The 22,500-nt window shown below is 38.5% G+C and overlaps 1 protein-coding gene across 1 annotated transcript in view; it reads right to left on the bottom strand.

The window, feature by feature from the left end:
- LOC133659231 (ras-associated and pleckstrin homology domains-containing protein 1-like) overlaps nt 1–22,500 on the bottom strand; it is an 80,225-nt gene that overhangs the window by 33,177 nt on the left and 24,548 nt on the right. Inside the window, exons 9-15 of the mRNA XM_062061965.1 lie at nt 13,524–13,601; nt 12,914–12,988; nt 9,590–9,674; nt 4,641–4,762; nt 1,773–1,838; nt 1,534–1,677; nt 1,129–1,239 (exon numbers count right to left, since the gene is read on the bottom strand). Coding sequence (XP_061917949.1) covers nt 1,129–1,239; nt 1,534–1,677; nt 1,773–1,838; nt 4,641–4,762; nt 9,590–9,674; nt 12,914–12,988; nt 13,524–13,601 — 681 coding nt within the window. The remainder of the gene's footprint in view (nt 1–1,128; nt 1,240–1,533; nt 1,678–1,772; nt 1,839–4,640; nt 4,763–9,589; nt 9,675–12,913; nt 12,989–13,523; nt 13,602–22,500) is intronic.

Below are 22,500 nucleotides of genomic sequence, written 5' to 3'. Positions count from 1 at the left end.
GAAACAATAATCAAAATAAGTATGGTGCCAGTATGCTGTTTTTTAGGATAGAAATGTAGTTTGTCTCTTTTATCCGATTATCAATCGATTAATCGAAGTAATAATCGACAGATTAATCGATTATCAAATGAATCGTTAGTTGCAGCCCTAATATTTATATATATATATATAAATATATACACTACCATTCAAAAGTTTGGGGTCACCCAAACAATTTTATGGAATAGCCTTCATTTCTAAGAACAAGAATAGACTGTCGAGTTTCAGATGAAAGTTCTCTTTTTCTGGCCATTTTGAGCGTTTAATTGACCTCACAAATGTGATGCTCCAGAAACTCAATCTGCTCAAAGGAAGGTCAGTTTTGTAGCTTCTGTAACGAGCTAAACTGTTTTCAGATGTGTGAACATGATTGCACAAGGGTTTTCTAATCATCAATTAGCCTTCTGAGCCAATGAGCAAACACATTGTACCATTAGAACACTGGAGTGATAGTTGCTGGAAATGGGCCTCTATACACCTATGTAGATATTGCACCAAAAACCAGACATTTGCAGCTAGAATAGTCATTTACCACATTAGCAATGTATAGAGTGTAGTTCTTTAAAGTTAAGACTAGTTTAAAGTTATCTTCCTTCAAAAATAAGGACATTTCAATGTGACCCCAAACTTTTGAACGGTAGTGTATATTTATATATATATATATATAATATATATATATACATACATATGTATATCTATATATATATATAGATATACATATCTTATATATATAAATATATATCTTACGTGTATATAATATATATATACATACACATACATATGTATATCTATATATATATACATATACATATTTTATATATATAGATATATATCTTGTGTATATATTATATATATATACATTTTAAATATACATCATATATATATATGTATATACATATATATGTATCTTATATATATATAATAGATGTATAGTATATATATATTATATAATATATATATGTGTATATAAATATATATAAGATAATTTAGAACAAATCCATTTGAATGCTTTTTAATAACCCACAAAGGAATAAAAATGAATGAAAGAATGTTGATGGGTGAGAAGTGGGAAGTGAGAAGTGAGGCTACCTTGAGCACCATGCAGAAGTCCGTGGGAGCTTTGTACTTGTTCTTGTAGTCTTGTCCGCTGTACACGTTGACGTGGTCCAGCTGGAGGAAACACACCAGGTCTCGGGACGCCTGCAGGGACGAGCCACACGTTAGATGGAGCCATGTTTGTCTAGAACAAGTCTTTTATCATTAAGGGCCAGCTGCGAAGCAAGCGTACTTCTTACCATGCTAACGTCTCTTATAGTAACGTTAGCATGCTAACAATTTTGGCTAATTGTGTATGTTTACACCTAAAAAGCATGGATTTGGACACTTGTCGCCATCTTGGAAGTATGCAGACTTCCACCCACCAGAGGCTCAGGGTGCAGACAGCAGGCCCATCAGAATTTGCGCGGGAATGTTCTAGCGATTATTGTGACACACCTTGGCTTTGCCTTTGGGGACATAGTAGATTCCAGAGGCCCGAAGCAGGAAGTAGCGCTTCTTCCAGGACTTTTTGCCGTCCTCCTTCAGCCACAGCATGCCCTCCATCTCGGGCACGGACACGGAGCTGCCCCCGAAACACTCCTGGCACACACAGAGGTAAGAACGCCCTTGAGAAAGCTATTCATGTCCTCCTTCCACTAGATGGCGCACTTGGAAATGACCACGAGGACACTGACCTCCAGCAGAGCCTCTTTGTTCCTCTCGGCCATCTCGCACGTCTCCTTCCGCCCCAACAAATAGTTCTGCGTCACACACAAAAAGCAGGTTGTAAACAAAATACAGAAGGTAAGGTTGTATTTTTTTTGCCTCATTCCTGTGAGAATCCTGCGTGTGACTGACACATTTGGGAGGACGAGCTGCAGTGTGCTCAAACAACCACTAGGTGGCATTTGTGAGCAGATCATACTGTATCATCTCTTTCTGTCTTCTTCTAAAGGCCTTAGTGGCCACATGCGTGGACAGCACCTTTTAGCTATTATTTCCAAAATTGTGTACACTACTGAATTGGGGTCTTAAGGCCGCTTATGTGGGCACTTATACTGCCATCTGGTGGTGTCACAAGAGTATAACATACAATGGAATTTGTAAAAAAAAAGTGTAAAAATAAGAATGAGCATGAAGTACACGTTTGTTACTTATGGACTAAGTACATCATATCAAAAGATAATTCTTAGTTTTTATTCTAATTAGGGTCCAATAAGCCCAAATAGCAAAGATAAATAAAAAAAGCATGTAAACAAACAGCTTGGAACTCAAGAGAATAGAATGGACTTTATTGTCATTACCGTATTACATTTGAACAGAAGTGTAGATAGAACATGTTAAAACAAAAAGTAAGCAAATATTAACAGTAAATGAAATAGTAGATTAATAATCACTTTTTACAGTTTGTCCCTCATATTGTTGACAAAATAATAGAATGAGAAATGACACAATATGTTAATGCATACGTCAGCAGACTAATTAGGAGCCTTTATTTGTTTACTTACTACTAAAAGACAAGTTGTGTAGTATGTTCACTATTTTATGTAAGGACTAAATTGCAATAAGAAACATATTTTAATGTACCCTAAGATTTTTTGTTGAAATAAAGCCAATAATGACATTTTTTTTGTGGTCCCCTTTATTTAGAAAAGTATCGAAACACATATTGCTACCGGTACCAAAATATTGGCATGGGGACAACCCTAGTTCATAGTACCCATTAGTAACTCTATAGTAACTAGGAATCCTTAGTATGGATATAGTAATACCAGTGCAGTGAAGTGAGGTTAAGTTACCATGGAGACAACTGCTGACATGTTATTGTTGACGTTGGTGACACCTAGCTAACATGCTGACACACTAAAGCAGGGGTCACCAACCTTTTTGAAACCAAGAGCTACTTCTTGGGTACTGATTAATGCGAAGGGCTACCAGTTTGATACACACTTAAATAAATTGCCAAAAATAGCCAATTTGCTCAATTTACCTTTAACTCAATGTTATTACTAATAATTAATGATATTTACACTTAATTGAACGGTTTAAAAGAGGAGAAAACACGAAAAAAATGAGAATAAAATTTTGAAACATAGTTTATCTTCAATTTCGACTCTTTAAAATTCAAAATTCAACCGAAAAAAAGAAGAGAAAAACTAGCTAATTCGAATCTTTTTGAAAAAATTAAAAAAATTAATGGAACATCATTAGTAATTTTTCCTGATTAAGATTACTTTTAGAATTTTGATGACATATTTTAAATAGGTTAAAATCCAATCTACACTTTGTTAGAATATATAACAATTTGGACCAAGCTATATTTCTAACAAAGACAAATAATTATTTCTTCTAGATTTTTTAAAAGAAATTCAAAAGACTTTGAAATAAGATTTAAATTTGATTCTACAGATTTTCTAGATTTGCCAGAATATTTTTTTTGAATTTTAATCATAATAAGTTTAAAGAAATATTTCACAAATATTCTTCATCGAAAAAACAGAAGCTAAAAGGAAGAATTAAATTAAAATGTATTTCTTATTCTTTACAATAAAAAAATAAATTTACTTGAACATTGATTTAAATTGTCAGGAAAGAAGAGGAAGGAATTTAAAAGGTAAAAAGGTATATGTGTGTAAAAATCCTAAAATCATTTTTAAGGTTGTATTTTTTCTCTAAAATTGTCTTTCTGAAAGTTATAAGAAGCAAAGTAAAAAAAATAATGAATTTATTTAAACAAGTGAAGACCAAGTCTTTAAAATATTTTCTTGGATTTTCAAATTCTATTTGAGTTTTGTCTCTCTTAGAATTAAAAATGTCGGGCAAAGCGAGACCAGCTTGCTAGTAAATAAATAAAATGTAAAAAATAGAGGCAGCTCACTGGTAAGTGCTGCTATTTGAGGCCAGCGGGCTACTCATCTGGTCCTTACGGACTACCTGGTGCCCGCGGGCACCGCGTTGGTGACCCCTGCACTAAAGAGTTAGTTTGTACTCGGCCTGAAAGACGCTGACTCACCAAACTGCAACAGGTGACATTGTACAAGTACCTCAGTGTGTAGCACCTTTCACACCAAATATATGTTCTTTAGTGTGTGTTCATGTGGTAATAAAATGTAATTGTGTATTAATCAAATATATTTGATTTAACAGTGAGTTGATACTGATGACTGAGTTGTCTCTGTGCCATATTCTGTTTTCTTACACTTCTGAGTATCACTTGCAAGTATGCCGTCGCCAAGAAGTAGTCTTTGCCATAAAAAGTTGACTGTGCCAGTCTTGCCTTATGTTGTGCCCTACAAAGTGTTTATACTCTAGTTATTGTACTTATTACACACCAGCTGTTTGATTGCAACATGCATCTTAGTTGCATCTTAGGTGTTGAAAATCGCCATGCAAAATCACTAATGCTAATGAGTAGCATGTATATAGCATCTCCAATGTAAATTAGCATTGAGCTAGCACATTTTTTGAAAAATGGAGCATCAGATTCATGTCAAATGATACCACCCCTACAAGGTAGCGATTCATGTCAAATGATACCACCCCTGGTCAGCCAGGTGACTCACCTGCGGGTTCTTGAACAGCGCGTACTTCTCTACCCGCTCCGTGAACATGAGGCGGTTCTGACTGTCTCTGGTCCAGTTCAGGAGGTTCTCCACCAGGTTCTCGTGATCCTCGAAGATGCGTTCTGAAAAGCAGAATATTTTTGGTAAATTTGCAGATTACACGTTTTCATGCCGATAATCCTGAAGAAAATCAAACTTTGCATGTTTTAATGCATTACAGTACTCCATTACATTACTGCATTAGAGTACTGCATGCACTGCATTACAGTACTCTATTACATTACTGCATTACAGTACTCTATTACATTACTGCATTAGAGTACTGCATGTACTGCATTACAGTACTCTATTACATACTGCATTAAGAGTACTGCATGTACTGCATTAAAGTACTCCATTACAGTATTCCATTAGAGTACTGCATGTACTGCATTACAGTACTGCATTACAGTACTCTATTACATTACTGCATTAGAAAACTGCATTACAGTACTCTATTACATTACGAGTACTGCATGTACTGCATTACAATACTGCATTACAGAACTCCATTACATTACTGCATTACAGTACTCCATTACATTACTGCATTAGAGTACTGCATTACAGTACTCTATTACATTACTGCATTACAGTACTCCATTACATTACTGCATTACAGTACTCTATTACATTACTGCATTAGAGTACTGCATTACAGTACTCTATTACATTACTGCATTACAGTACTCCATTACATTACTGTATTTCAGTACTCTATTACGTTACTGCATTGGAGTACTGCATTACAGTTCTTCTTTACATTAGTGCATATACTCCATTACAGTTCTGCATTATGCTGTGTTTAAAAGTCAAGTTGTGATAGCAAAATTGTTACATAGGATCATTTCCTGTGGGAAAAGGTCAGAGGTCACGATGTGACAGGAAGTCAATCTGTCGCCCGGCGGCATGCTGCTGGAGCGCGCGGGTCTCCGTGAGTCGTGAGAGCCTGTGAAGGCTTCACGATGCACTTCCTGTTTCTCATTAAGGACTGGCTGGTACAGCCCTGAAGATGTGGGTTACATCACACACATCACTGCACGTGTGTGTGTGTGTGTGTGTGTGTGTGTGTGTGTGTGTGTGTGTGTGTGTGTGTGTGTGTGTGTGTGTGTGTGTGTGTGTGTGTGTGTGTGTGTGTGCTTCAAAGACTGTTAAATGGAGTTGAAGCTGATATAGTACATTGTGCCCCCCTGAGGAAAGTGTGTACTATTCATGTTTGCGAGTACACACGGTGCGTTCAAGCACTGTGGGAACTGCAGCGGTGAAGAAAAATACTTTGCGAAGATTTAAGAGATATTCCCAAACGTCTGATAGTCTGATACTGTCATGCTGCTTCCAATAATACTGATACTAATACAAGTATTATTCTGACCATAAAAGGAGACATATGTTGTTCCAGAATGGTGGTGATACTGGAAATGTTGGTATCGATTTGCTACAAGGCAAATGATCTCCACTCTTCCTGATGTCATTTGGGGATTCTCAATTATTTTCTCTCACGCCCCCCCCATAAGGGACAATATTTTTTTTACGTCCCCCCCATTAAATTTTTTTTTTCACGCTCCCCTATTAAGGGCAACATTTTTTCACGCCTCAACATAAAAGAAAAAACATTTCACCCCCCCCCCCCCCATAAAAACATGCCCATGAAGGACATTTTCTGTCAAGGGACAACATTTTTTTTCACGTCCCCCCATAAAATACTATTTTTTTCACGCCCCCTATAGGACATAATTTTTGTCACGCCCCCCCCCCATAGAGGGCAAAAAATGTTAAGGACCCCCATAGAGGGCAAAACAAATTTAACGCCCCCCATAAAGGACATTTTTTTAAGCTAGTCATGAAGTAAATTTTTCATGCCCCCCTACAGAGAGCAACATTTTTTCATGACCCCCCCAAAAAGGACAACATGTTTTCATGACCCCCATAAAAGACACAATGTTCCATGTCCTCCCTAAAAGGTCAAAACCTTTTGCATGCCCCCCATAATAGACAACTTTTTTTACCCGCTCTCCTATAGAGGGTAAAAAAAAATTCACGCTCTCCCATAAAAAGATTTTTTTTACACCCCCCGTAAAAGAAAAACATTTTCTGTCATGCCCCCTATAAAGGCTAACATTTTATGTCACGCCCCTTGTAAGGATTTTTTTTTTTCACGCCCCCCTACATAAAAGACAAAAAAATGTTCACGCCCCCTACAGAAGGCAAAAAAATGTTTAAGCCCCCCATTAAAGACAACTTTTTTTCACGCCCCCTCATAAAGGACAACATTTGTATTCACACTACTCATAAAGGACAACATTTTTCACGCCCCTCTATAGAGGGCAACATTTTTTTCATGCCCCCCCATAAAGAAATTTTTTCACATTCCCTTAGAGATAGCAATATTTTTTTCACGCCCCCCAATAAGACATTTTTTGTATATTTGTATTTTTGTATAAAGGACAAAAAAAATTCACGCCCCCCATAAAGGACAGCATTTGTATTCACACTACTCATAAAGGACAACATTTTTCACGCCCCTCTATAGAGGGCAACATTTTTTTCATGCCCCCCCATGAAGACATTTTTTCACATTCCCTTAGAGAGAGCAATATTTTTTTCACGACCCCCAATAAGACATTTTTTGTATATTTGTATAAAGGACAACTTTTTTTCACGCCCCCTCATAAAGGACAACATTTGTATTCACACTACTCATAAAGGACAACATTTTTCACGCCCCTCTATAGAGGGCAAAAAAAATTTCATGCCCCCCCATAAAGGAATTTTTTCAGATTCCCTTAGAGAGAGCAATATTTTTTTCACGCCCCCCCAATAAGACATTTTCTGTATTTTTGTATAAAGGACAAAAAAAATTCACGCCCCCCATAAAGGACAGCATTTGTATTCACACTACTCATAAATGACAACATTTTTCACGCCCCTCTATAGAGGGCAACATTTTTTTCATGCCCCCCATAAAGAAATGTTTTCACATTCCCTTAGAGAGAGCAATATTTTTTTCACGACCCCCAATAAGACATTTTTTGTATATTTGTATAAAGGACAACTTTTTTTCACGCCCCCTCATAAAGGACAACATTTGTATTCACACTACTCATAAAGGACAACATTTTTCACGCCCCTCTATAGAGGGCAACATTTTTTTCATGCCCCCCCATAAAGACATTTTTTCACATTCCCTTAGAGATAGCAATATTTTTTTCACGCCCCCCAATAAGAAATTTTTTGTATATTTGTATAAAGGACAACTTTTTTTCACGCCCACTCATAAAGGACAACATTTGTATTCACACTACTCATAAAGGACAACATTTTTCACGCCCCTCTATAGAGGGCAACATTTTTTTCATGCTCCCCCATAAAGATAATGTTTTCACATTACCTTAGAGAGAGCAATTTGTTTGTCACGCCCCCCAATAAGAAATGTTTTGTATATTTGTATAAAGGACAACATTTTTTCACGCCCACTCATAAAGGACAACATTTGTATTCACACTAATCATAAAGGACAACATTTTTCATGCCCCTCTATAGAGGGCAACATTTTTTTCATGCCCCCCCATAAAGACATTTTTTCACATTCCCTTAGAGATAGCAATATTTTTTTCACGCCCCCCAATAAGACATTTTTTTGTATATTTGTATAAAGGACAACTTTTTTTCACGCCCACTCATAAAGGACAACATTTGTATTCACACTACTCATAAAGGACAACATTTTTCACGCCCCTCTATAGAGGGCAACATTTTTTTCATGCTCCCCCATAAAGAAATGTTTTCACATTACCTTAGAGAGAGCAATTTGTTTGTCACGCCCCCCCAATAAGAAATGTTTTGTATATTTGTATAAAGGACAACATTTTTTCATGCCCACTCATAAAGGACAACATTTGTATTCACACTAATCATAAAGGACAACATTTTTCATGCCCCTCTATAGAGGGCAACATTTTTTTCATGCCCCCCCATAAAGAAATGTTTTCACATTCCCTTAGAGAGAGCAATATTTTTTTTCACGCCCCCCCACAAAGACATTTTTTGTATATTTGTATAAAGGACAACATTTTTTCACGCCCACCCCCATAAAGGACAACATTTGTATTCACACTACTCATAAAGGACAACATTTTTCACGCCCCTCTATAGAGGGCAACAATTTTTCCCATGCCCCCCCATAAATATATTTTTTTACATTCCTCTATACAGAGCAATATTTTTTTCGCGCCCCCTCATAAAGGACAACATTTTTTTCACGCCCCCCCATAAAGAACAACATTTCTTATGCCCCCCTAAATATAATGTTTATTTTTGTATCTGCATAAGTCAGGATAGTTCTTTACTAACACTAAAGATGCTATTACACTATTGCCTCTCACGCCCCCTTCCCCTCCCGACACTTCATGGCGCCCACTTTTTAAGAAGCACTGCATTAAACGGACTGTTTGGAACTTGCTCGGTTACATTTTTATTTTATTTATCTATGTGCCAAGATATACACTCTCACGCTCCCCCACACATATAATAGGACATCCTACTATTTGAGAAGCACTGCTCTGGTTGATTAGGACTATAATAACACAGGGAAATTATTTTATTCTAATCATTTTTTATACATTAATGCATCAATATAAAACAATGTATTAGTAAAAAAAAATATTGTTATGAATAATTTCTGAAAAAAAATATTACTGCAAACTAACAAAAATGTAAATATTCAAATGTCAACTAAACAAAAATGTTTTTCTTGTGTCTATTTGATTACTTTCTCATGTTTTTCAGCTGTTATTTATAATAATACTAATAATAATAATTCCTACCCATTTGGACGTTTTCCCCTTTTTCAGCTGTTAAGTATAATAATATTTAATAATAATGATGATAATAATAATAACACAAATTCTTACCCATTTGGACTTCATTGATGGTTTCCACCAGAGACCAGTCTGGACTGTAACCACAGTGGGACTTCTCCAGCAGACTGTCCAGAACCTGGACCACAGGACATTAGCAAATCAACACTCAATTACATCAGGGGTGTTCACAGTGCGGCCCGGGGACCGTCTTCAGCCCGCAGCTAGTATTTATTGGCCCCTCGACATGAAATCAATTCAATAATAAATAAGGTATATTAGATATGACACCAATGTTACATAAACCATCGACTGCGTTACTTGTCTTACATTTACACTTTGAACAGCAGGCTTCCGTAGTTAGTCAGCAGAGTGCAGAGCAGCGGGCCGGACTTGTCATACAAAAGTTGACATCAATATTATATAGAAATACATTTGTCAATTTTGTTTTGTTAAAATCTCATTTGTCAAACGTTTTTACAAGTTTAAAATGATCGTGATGCTAAGTTTTGTTAGCATGTCAATGGGAATGTCCTTTGTATGTTAGCATTGAGCTAGCGACATAAACGCCAACCTTTATTCTTCATAGTTTATGCTTTATTCCATAATGTTGATTTAACACCATAACTACAGTACTTCATGTGTATATGAATGTACTTTAATTATATATATACTATATACATATTTAATATATATACACACACACACTACTATTATATATACTATATATATACATATTAATATATATGCAGTCGTGGTCAAAAGTTTACATACACTTGTAAAGAACATAATGTCATGGCTGTCTTGAGTTTCCAATAATTTCTACAACTCCTATTTTTTTTGTGATAGAGTGATTGGAGCACATAATTGTTTGTCACCAAAAACATTCATGAAGTTTGGTTCTTTTATGAATTTATTATGGGTCTACTGAGAATGTCAGCAAATCTGCTGGGTCAAAAGTATACATACAGCAATGTTAATATTTGCTTACATGTCCCTTGGCAAGTTTCACTGCAATAAGGCGCTTTTGGTAGCCATCCACAAGCTTCTGGTTGAATTTTTGACCACTCCTGACAAAATTGGTGCAGTTCAGCTACACGTGTTGGTTTTCTGACATGGACTTGTTTCTTCAGCATTGTCCACACGTTTAAGTCAGGACTCCTCCTTTTGCATTGTCCCATTTAGTCTCTGTAACGCACCAGTTCCATTGGCAGCAAAACAGACCCAGAGCATAATACTACCACCACCATGCTTGACGGTAGGGATGGTGTTCCTGGGATTAAAGGCCTCACCTTTTCTCCTCCAAACATATTGCTGGGTATTGTGGCCAAACAGCTCAATTTTTGTTTCATCTGACCACAGAACTTTCCTCCAGAAGGTCTTATCTTTGTCCATGTGATCAGCAACAAACTTTAGTCGAGCCTTAAGGTGTCGCTTCTGGACCAAGGGCTTCCTTCTTGCATGGTAGCCTCTCAGTCCATGGCGATGCAAACACGCTTGACTGTAGACACTGATACCTGTGTTCCAGCAGCTTCCAATTCATTGCAGACCTGCTTTTTGGTGGTTCTCTAACCCATTTTCTCTCAGCAGCAGGTGATAGGTTGCGTTTTCTTCCTGATCGTGGCAGTGACAAAACTGTGCCATGCACTTTATACTTACGAACAATTGTCTGCACAGTTGCTCTTGGGACCTTAAGCTGCTTTGAAATGGCTCCAAGTGACTTTCCCGACTTGTTCAAGTCAATGATTTGTTTTTTTCAGATCTGTGCTGAGTTCCTTTGACTTTCCCATTGTCACGTTTATAACCGAGTCTAATGACTGCATCACACGAGCCATATTTAAATGTGCTCAGAGGAGTCAACAGGTGTCGTCCATCATAATCACTCACATGAAGTTAAGAGGCCATGACATGAAGCTAATTTAATTTAATTGTAACTTTTCTACATCACCAAAATTGATAATGTATGTTGCTGTATGTATACTTTTGACCCTGCAGATTTGCTCACACTTTCAGTAGACCCATAATCAATTCATAAAAGAACCAAACTTCATCAATGTTTTTTGTGACAAACAGTATGTGCTCCAACCACTCTATCACAAAAAAGGAAGAGTTGTAGAAATTATTGGAAACTCAAGACAGCCATGACATTATGTCCTTCACAAATGTAAACTTTTGACCACGACTGTATATATATTATTTATATATTTAACACACGCACGCACGCACGCACGCACGCACGCACGCACGCACGCACGCACGCACGCACGCACGCACGCACGCACGCACGCACGCACACACACACACACACACACACACACTACTACTATATGTCAGAATAATTGTATCTAAGTTATCACAAAACTCTGTGTTTCCATGAGTTCCCGGCGAGAGGACAAAAGCTGTCTTTGATCCTACCAAGCAAAAAGGCTTGTAAAACTCCACTGTGTACGATAAGAAGCGACATGAAAGCGTCGGTTTCTTTGATGTATTGTAATCCACAGAAAGATTTTGTCTTGACCCGAGACCTACAAAGTGGAGAGGAAGCAGGACCGGCCCAAGCTCCAGGGACCTTTTCTTTGAACTGTTTTACGACCTTTTCTTTGAACTGTTTTGTAACCAAAAGGCAGTGGCTGTTTACGACCCCCCTCCCTTAGAAACAGCTGTTGCCATGTAATCAGGGAAAGTACAAATAAAAGAGGAGGCGTACAGACCGGGCTTTCTGCTCCGCTGCTCCCAGTCTGTGGAACGCTCTCCCTGACCACCTGAGGGCACCTCAGACTGTGGATGCTTTTAAAAAAGGCTTTTTTATAGATTTTTATAGATATGCATGCTGGTTCTAGCTGTTGGGCTGTTTCTGGTTTTATATTTTATTTGTTTTTATTATCTTTTATTATTATTATTACTATTTTTATTTGTTTTTACACTGTGGCACTTTGAGGTTGTTTGCTCAACGTAAAGTGCTTTTTTAGAAATAAAATCTATTATATTATTATTATGTACAATCTTTCGTCAGAGCGTGGTGACACTGTTCAAGGGGTACAGGTGTACGCGTTTCTCCTCATTGAGCCAAATTTTAATTTGGTCTGTTTGATTCCTTGCTTCTTGTCTTGTTTAATAGATGTCATCAGTGTTTGAACCTAACACTATATATACTATATCACTAAAACATGGACATTTGTCAAGACTAGAAGCAATGATTCATGTTTCCATTGATGTTTATGAGGAAGTCTGTGTCACTCTACCAACGTGTTACCATGTTCAACAACCACTTCAGTCCACTCTATATACAGTTGATATAATATAATATAATATATACAGTTGATAATTGCATACGTCGTTAAGTCATTTGTGTAGCAGGTTTATTGCTCGCTAACGTACCTGTCGGACCGTTTGTCTCTCGTCCACCATCATGGTCTTGGAGCTCTCGTCCGACAAATGTACGCGGATCACCAACTGTCAGGACAAACACCACCTGGATTACTGCAAATACCTACGATATTTTACCTGGCACTCGTCCAATCACCAGTCACCATCAGCAGGGACGCGTTCACTGTCTTACAAAAAGTCGGAAAATATCAAACCTTTTCAAAAATGGATACAAGACACACTTTTCATATCTGGACTTTACTCTGTGTGTGTGTGTGTGTGTGTGTGATTGTGAGTGTGTAGTAAATCCAGGCAGTTAATCCAGCATCGCTCTTCTTTCCTCAGTGGGATTGAGGATTTCATTTGCAATGGTCATTATGCTGAGTGGTGTGTGTGTGTGTGTGTGTGTGTGACCCCAGCTGCTATCAACCAGAGTTTTTATTGTGGAGTCTCACTGACCTGACCCACATAGGCTGGACACGTGCGACACACACACACGCACACACACACTGTAGATGAAACAAAACAGTGCCATGTCGTTTCTACACCCCAACAATCCTCGTGTCAATCAAAGCTCTCCTCCATAGAGGTGTACCTAATGTTGTGTCCAGTGCAGACTCACCTTTTTCACCTGCGCCTCCTTGATCTTCTCCAGAGCAACACGGATGTTGTCGGCCTTCATCTTGGCCGCCTGCTCCTCCTGCGCACACACGCACACGCACACGCACACACACACACACACACACACACACACACGTCTCTGTTAAAAAATGTACACACAATTAAACACTTCAAACCGACCTGACTTTTCCAACAGGAATTCATAGTTTCGGTTTTGGGTCAAATATTCCGTGTCCAGAGTTGAAAAAAACGTTCCGGAATATTCCAGCCTATGCCCAATTTAGCATCCTGACGTTGTCGTCACGGCAACCTTACAGCGCACAGCTCGCGCAGTCACTAAGTTAGCTCCACTTACTAAGCGACTTAAAAAACTAAACAAACAAAAAATAACAAAAAAAAAGACATCTAGAAATACTTCCAGCAGAAGAGAACAGACCAAGCCAAAATAGGACAAAAACAGCTAGCTAAATTAGCGGCCCGGCTAGCTAAAGTAGTGGTCCAGCTAGCGTTGGCAGCTGACTAAGTCGACAAAGACGCTTCTTCATCCCGCCGCTTCCTCTCTGACTGACAGGATGGAGAAAAGAGAGAAAAGGAGAGAGAAAAAGAGAGAAAAGGAGAGAGAGAGAGAGCTAAACGGTGAGAGAAGGAGGAGGAGCCAAACCGCAGCAGAGTCAAGCAAAATGGCGGACAGGTCATCGTCATCCAGCACATGAATACTAATATTAAAGTTAAAGTAGCAATGATTGTCACACACACACTAGGTGTGGCGAAATCATTCTCTGCATTTGACCCATCACCCTTGATCACCCCCTGGGAGGTGAGGGGAGCAGTGAGCAGCAGCGGTGCCCGCGGCCGGGAATCATTTTTGGCGATTTAACCCCCAATTCCAACCATTGATGCTGAGTGCCAAGCAGGGAGGTAATGGGTCCCATTTTTTATAGTCTTTGGTACGACTCGGCCGGGGTTTGAACTCACAACCTACCGATCTCAGGGTGGACACTAACCAAAAGGCCACTGAACAGGTTCAGGAATCGAACAGATTCCTGAACGGGTTTTATTTGGGGGTGTATGGTCTTAAATGGCTCTTTGTATGCTGAAAGTTGCCGACCGCTGTACTAGTACTATCTACTTATTACTACTGCACCGCTACAAAAACACTTTCTGAACATGTGAGAAGATAACAATGCACAGTTGTAGACCACCACTACGTATCCAACTGGTACTTGTCAATATTTTTATGTCAAATTATGGGATTTTTTTCCTGGAAAAGAAGGAATTTTACACTTTTTATTGATTTATGTATTTTATTTTATGAGAACAAATACAATACTTACGTATTTATATGTGTCGATATCTACAAAACCCAAAACCAGTGAAGTTGGCACGTTGTGTAAATGGCAAATAAAAACAGAATACAATGATTTGCAAATCCTTTTCAACTTATATTCAATTGATTAGACTGCAAAGACAATATACTTAACGTTCGAACTGGTAACCTTTGTTAATTTTTGCAAATATTAGCTCATTTGGAATTTGATGCCTGCGACATGTTTCAAAAAAGCTGGCGCGAGTGGCAAAAAAGACTGAGAAAGTTGAGGAATGCTCATCAAACACTTACCGTATTTTCCGTACGATAAGGCGCACCTAAAAACCTCCAATTTTCTCAAAAGCTGACAGTGCGCCTTATAATCCGGTGCACCTTATATATGGACCACTATTGAGCCACAACAGGTCTCGCAACTACGGGATGCATAACTTAACCCCAGCCTCTACTGTAGCGTCTATTCTGTGCGCCTTATAATGCGGTGCGCCTTATATATGAACAAAGTTTTAAGATAGGCCATTCATTGAAGGTGCGCCTTATAATCCGGTGCGCCTTATAGTGCGGAAAATAGGAAAATACGGTATTTGGAACATCCCACAGGTGAACAGGCTAATTGGGAACATGTGGGCGCCATGATTGGGTATAAAAGCAGCTTCCATGAAATGCTCAGTCATTCACAAACAAGGATGGGGCGAGGGTCACCACTTTGTCAACAAATGCGTGAGCAAATTCTCCAACAGTTTAAGAACAACCATTCCTCAACCAGCTATTGCAAGGAATTTAGGGATTTCACCATCTACGGCCCGTAATATAATCAAAAGTTTCAGAGAATCTGGGGAAATCACTGCATGAAAGCGATGATATTACAGACCTTCGATCCCTCAGGCGGTATTGCATCAAAAAGCGAAATTAGTGTGTAAAGGATATCACCACATGGACTAAGGAACACTTCAGAAAACTACTGTCAGTCACTACAGTTGGTCGCTACATCTGTAAGTACAAGTTAAAACTCTAGTATGCAAAGCGAAAGCCATTTATCAACAACACCCAGAAACGCTTTGCTGGGGCCGAGCTCATCTAAAATGGACTGATGCAAAGTGGAAAAGTGTTTTGTGGTCTGACGAGTCCACATTTCAAATTGTTTTTGGAAACTGTGGACGTTGTGTCCTCTGGACCAAAGAGGAAAAGATCCGGATTGTTATAGGCGCAAAGTTGAAAAGCCAGCATCTGTGATGGTATGGGGGTGCATTAGTGCCCAAGACATGGGTAACTTACACATCTGTGAAGGCACCATTAATGATACAGGTTTTGGAGCAACATATGTTGCCAACCAAGCAACAATATCATGGACGCCCCTGCTTATTTCAGCAAGACAATGCCAAGCCACGTGTTACAAAAGCGTGGCTTTGTAGTAAAAGAGTGTGGGTACTAGACTGGCCTGCCTGTAGTCCAGACCTGTCTCCTATTGAAAATGTGTGGCCCATTATGAAGCCTAAAATACCACAAAGGAGACCCCCGGACTGTTGAACAACTTAAGCTGTACATCAAGCAAGAATGGGAAAGAATTCCAGCTGAAAAGCTTCAAAAATGTGTCTCCTCAGTTCCCAAACGTTTACTGAGTGTTGTTAAAAGGAAAGGCCATGTAACACAGTGGTGAACATGCCCCTGTGCCAACTTTTTTGCAATGCGTTGCTGCCATTATATCTAACATAATGATTATTTGTCAAAAAAATTAAGTTTCTCAGTTTGAACATTAAATATCTTGTCTTTGCAGTCTATTCAATTGAATATAAGTTGAAAAGGATTTGCAAATCATTGTATTCTGTTTTTATTTACCATTTACACAACGTGCCAACTTCACTGGTTTTGGGTTTTGTACATTAATTTGTTTGTGTGCGTTTTTCCCTGTCGAGTGAGAGGGGTGTGGAAGGTAAAACAAGATGGCGGATGATCATAAGAGAGATATTTATCACATTTTGAGATCATAATGTATTTTTAGCCCATAATAGCTTGACGTTATTGTGCTAGCTTGTGGCTAACCAGGGACTAGCTAGGTAACAAAACAAAAGTTTGCTACGCGGTTCCTTGATATACAGTTACATGTACCGTATTTTTCGGAGTATAAGTCGCACCGGAGTATAAGTCGCACCGGTCGAAAATGCATAATAAAGAAGGAAAAAAACATATATAAGTCGCACTGGAGTATAAGTCGCATTTTTGGGGGAAATGTATTTTAAAAAAAAACAACACCAAGAATAGACATTTGAAAGGCAATTTAAAATAAATAAAGAATAGTGAACAACAGGCTGAATAAGTGTACGTTATATGAGGCATAAATAACCAACTGAGAACGTGCCTGGTATGTTAACGTAACATATTATGGTAAGAGTCATTCCAATAACTATAACATATAGAACATGCTATACGTTTACCAAACAATCTGTCACTCCTAATCGCTAAATCCCATGAAATCTTATACGTCTAGTCTCTTACGTGAATGAGCTAAATAATATTATTTGATATTTTACGCTAATGTGTTAATAATTTCACACATAAGTCGCTCCTGAGTATAAGTCGCACCCCCGGCCAAACTATGAAAAAAACTGCGACTTATAGTCCGAAAAATACGGTATGTGTTCCGTGATAAATGTAAATATATAGTTAATTTGAGGTCACGGTATTTAGCTTTAGCAGAAAGTGACTTTGTTAGCCGAGCTAGAATGCTAAGTATGCAGAGTTTGCACTAAAGTAAAACCAATTGACTTTTAATTAAAATAACCCGTTTTTATTGATCCCAATAATACGTTATTTTAATCTAAATAGACCGTTTTATTTAACTAGAAAGCTTCATAGAAATTTGGTAACAAAAACGGTTGGCTCCCTTGAGAAGAAATAAATGTACAATTAGCAGCCGCACTTAGCATTAGCAGCTAAGCTACTGAAAATACCGGAGTCTTACATAACTATTGTGCTTTCAAGGCAAGAATAATACAAATAAGCAGGGATTTATTAGGCTCAAAAGTCCTGTCAGGGATTTAATGTGAGAAAAATTATTACGCAACAACAATAAGTACGGATTACACGTCGCATCCTTTCTAAAAAGTGGTGAATAATTACGATAATGAAAAGCATCGGGAGTGTTGGCTAACGCGTCGCATTGTTTATGTAATGTTCCCAAAGATACGTTGAGTATTGGCCGATGCCGATGATGATCTGATATCAACAGGAAATGTGGAAAACACTGACCTTAGGACAAAGGTGTATTGTCTTTAAATTGAAGTGGAGTGGTATTTTATTTTTTTTAAGCGACACCTGGTGGTTAGAGTGATTTTATTAGGTATCAGGTCACAAATGTAGCCAAACAACGGCAGAAAGCAGCTGCGATGCACCGATGTGTGTGTGTGTGTGTGTGTGTGTGTGTGTGTGTGTGAGTGTGTGTCTGTGTGTGTGTGTGTGTATGTGTGTGTAAGTGTGTGACACTGACATAGAAACACGGCACTAAATATAGCCAGCATATTGTAACGCATGAAACAAGTGCAATGACGAGACTTTGTCAGTGCAGGAATATGAGAAAATAATCTGAGAGCTTAGTGCTCGAAAGGAAAAATGCTTTTTAAGCCGTTATTAAACAAGTAAGCTCAGTCAGGAACAGTATTGAATGTGTCAAGTTTTAAAGTCAGAATAAAATACAACTTTTCATTACAACAAGACACTGGAAAATATTACTACCGTATTTTTCGGACTATAAATTGCACTTATTCAGCCTGTTGTTCACTATTCTTTATTTATTTTAAATTGCCTTTCAAATGTCTATTCTTGGTGTTGGCCTTTTTCAAATACATTTCCCCAAAAAATGCGACTTATACTCCAGTGCGATTTATATATGTTTTTTTCCTTCTTTATTATGCATTTTCGGCCGGTGCGACTTATACTCCGGAGCGACTTATAGTCCGAAAAATACGGTAATAAAAAAAATCTTTGAAAAAAGTACAGCATTGTATTAAGTACATTGTTCTCTTGTAACAGTCTTTTTTTTCTTTTTTCTTTAAATATACATTTTTTTATGTAACCTTTATTTAACCTGGAAAAAATCCCATTGAGATTGAAAACCTCTTTTTCAACTGTAATTTTACAAATTTTTCCTAAAAAAGTAAGAGTTTATGCTTGAACTTGACATTTTTCTTATCACATGTAATTTGCTGTAAAAAGGTCTTACTTTAAACACTAAAACTCTAGTTACAGTATGAAAACCACTTCTCTCGTTTGAGACCACCCCAACTTGAAATCCTCGTCTAAGCCCTAAACCTAGTTGGAATAAAACTGCTTCTTTTGATTAAAATGATGATTGGGATCAAGAAAACTGATTGTTTGATCAATATCCATCCATCCATCCATCCATCTTCTTCCGCTTATCCGAGGTCGGGTCGCGGGGGCAGCAGCTTAAGCAGGGAAGCCCAGACTTCCCTCTCCCCAGCCACTTGGTCCAGCTCCTCCCGGGGGATCCCGAGGCGTTCCCAGGCCAGCCGGGAGACATAGTCTTCCCAACGTGTCCTGGGTCTTCCCCGTGGCCTCCTACCGGTCGGACGTGCCCTAAACACCTCCCTAGGGAGGCGTTCGGGTGGCATCCTGACCAGATGCCCGAACCACCTCATCTGGCTCCTCTCGATGTGGAGGAGCAGTGGCTTTACTTTGAGCTCCCCCCGGATGGCAGAGCTTCTCACCCTATCTCTAAGGGAGAGCCCCGCCACCCGGCGGAGGAAACTAATTTCGGCCGCTTGTACCCGTGATCTTGTCCTTTCGGTCATAACCCAAAGCTCATGACCATAGGTGAGGATGGGAACGTAGATCGACCGGTAAATTGAGAGCTTTGCCTTCCGGCTCAGCTCCTTCTTCACCACGACGGATCGATGCAGCGTCCGCATTACTGAAGACGCCGCACCGATCCGCCTGTCGATCTCACGATCCACTCTTCCCTCACTCGTGGACAAGACTCTCAGTTACTTGAACTCCTCCACTTGGGGCAAGATCTCCTCCCCAACCCGGAGATGGCACTCCACCCTTTTCCGGGCGAGAACCATGGACTCGGACTTGGAGGTGCTGATTCCCATCCCAGTCGCTTCACACTCGGCTGCGAACCGATCCAGCGAGAGCTGAAGATCTTGGCCAGATGAAGCCATCAGGACCACATCATCTGCAAAAAGCAGAGACCTAATCCTGCAGCCACCAAACCAGATCCCCTCAACGCCTTGACTGCGCCTAGAAAGTCTGTCCATAAAAGTTATGAACAGAATCGGTGACAAAGGGCAGCCTTGGCGGAGTCCAACCCTCACTGGAAACGTGTCCGACTTACTGCCGGCAATGCGGACCAAACTCTGGCACTGATCATACAGGGAGCGGACCGCCACAATCAGACAGTCCGATACCCCATACTCTCTGAGCACTCCCCACAGGACTTCCCGAGGGACACGGTCGAATGCCTTCTCCAAGTCCACAAAGCACATGTAGACTGGTTGGGCAAACTCCCATGCACCCTCAAGGACCCTGCCGAGAGTATAGAGCTGGTCCACAGTTCCACGACCAGGACGAAAACCACACTGTTCCTCCTGAATCCGAGGTTCGACTATCCGGCGTAGCCTCCTCTCCAGCACACCTGAATAGACCTTACCGGGAAGGCTGAGAAAGGTGATCCCACGATAGTTAGAACACACCCTCCGGTTCCCCTTCTTAAAGAGAGGAACCACCACCCCGGTCTGCCAATCCAGAGGTACCGCCCCCGATGTCCACGCGATGCTGCAGAGTCTTGTCAACCAAGACAGCCCCACAGCATCCAGAGCCTTAAGGAACTCCGGGCGGATCTCATCCACCTCCGGGGCCTTGCCACCGAGGAGCTTTTTAACTACCTCAGCAACCTCAGCCCCAGAAATAGGAGAGCCCACCACAGATTCCCCAGGCACTGCTTCCTCATAGGAAGATGTGTTGGTGGGATTGAGGAGGTCTTAAAATACATTCTATTGATTAATAAAACAATTTGTTGGGATCATTAAAACTGGTTATTTACATCAATAAACTGGTTATTTTGAATAAAAACACTTATATTTGGGATCAATAAAACAGGTTATTAGCCTAGGATAAATAGAGCTAGTTTTTAGATGAATAAAACAAATTATTGGAATTAATAAACCTAGTTATTTTGATTCTTAACTGGTTATTTGGGTCATTAAAATTGGCTACATGGATTAATAAAACCTATTATTTTGATGAATAAAACGGGTAATTGGATGAAAACAACTGATTATTGGGATATACAGAACTGGCTATTTTGAACAATGAAATTGGGGTCAATAAAACTAGTTATTAGGATCACTAAACTAGTTATTAGGATAATTAAAACAGGTTATTATATCAATAAAACTAGTTATTAGGATAAATAAAAGTAGTTAGTAGGATCATTAAAAGTAGTTATTTTGGATCAATAAAACAGGTTATAAGCATTAATAAAACTAGTTATTTTGGATCAATAAAACAGGTTAGTTGAATCAATAAAACTAATTACGATCAATAAAAGTAGTTATTAGGATCAATAAAACTGGTTATTTGGATCAATAAAACAGGTCATTAGGATCAATAAAAGTAGTTATTAGGATCAATAAAACTGGTTAGTTGAATCAATAAAACTAATTACGATCAATAAAAGTAGTTATTAGGATCAATAAAATTGGTTATTTGGATCAATAAAGCAGGTCATTAGGATCAATAAAAGTAGTTATTAGGATCAATAAAACTGGTTAGTTGAATCAATAAAACTAATTACGATCAATAAAAGTAGTTATTAGGATCAATAAAACTGGTTATTTGGATACATAAAACAGGTCATTAGGATCAATAAAAGTAGTTGTTAGGATCAATTAAACTGGTTAGTTGAATCAATAAAACTAATTACGATCAAAAAAAGTAGTATTAGGATCAATAAAACTGGTTATTTGGATCAATAAAACAGGTCATTAGGATCAATAAAAGTAGTTATTGGGATCAATAAAACTGGTTAGTTGAATCAATAAAACTAATTACGATCAATAAAAGTAGTTATTAGGATCAATAAAATTGGTTATTTGGATCAATAAAACAGGTCATTAGGATCAATAAAACTAGTCATTAGGATCAATAAAACTAGTTATTAGGACCAATAAAACTAGTTTTTAGGATCAATAAAACAGGTTATTAGGATCAATAAAACTGGTTAGTTGAATCAATAAAACTAATTACGATCAATAAAAGTAGTTATTAGGATCAATAAAACTGGTTATTTGGATCAATAAAACAGGTCATTAGGATCAATAAAAGTAGTTATTAGGATCAATAAAACTACTCATTAGGATCAATAAAACTAGTTATTAGGACCAATAAAACTAGTTTTTAGGATCAATAAAACAGGTTATTAGGATCAATAAAACTGGTTAGTTGAATCAATAAAACTAATTATGATCAATAAAAGTAGTCATTAGGATCAATAAAACTAGTTATTAGGATCAATACAACTAGTCATTAGGATCAATAAAACTAGTTATTAGGACCAATAAAACTAGTTTTTAGGATCAATAAAACGAGGGGGAGGCTGTACTACTAAGACGTTTTGTATCATATAGGATATATGTTA

This window comes from Entelurus aequoreus, linkage group LG10, assembly GCF_033978785.1.
Source record: "Entelurus aequoreus isolate RoL-2023_Sb linkage group LG10, RoL_Eaeq_v1.1, whole genome shotgun sequence".
Classification (NCBI taxonomy): domain Eukaryota; kingdom Metazoa; phylum Chordata; class Actinopteri; order Syngnathiformes; family Syngnathidae; genus Entelurus; species Entelurus aequoreus.
The sequence above is the reverse complement of the archived record's forward strand: the minus strand, read 5'-3'. Positions and strand labels throughout refer to the sequence as shown.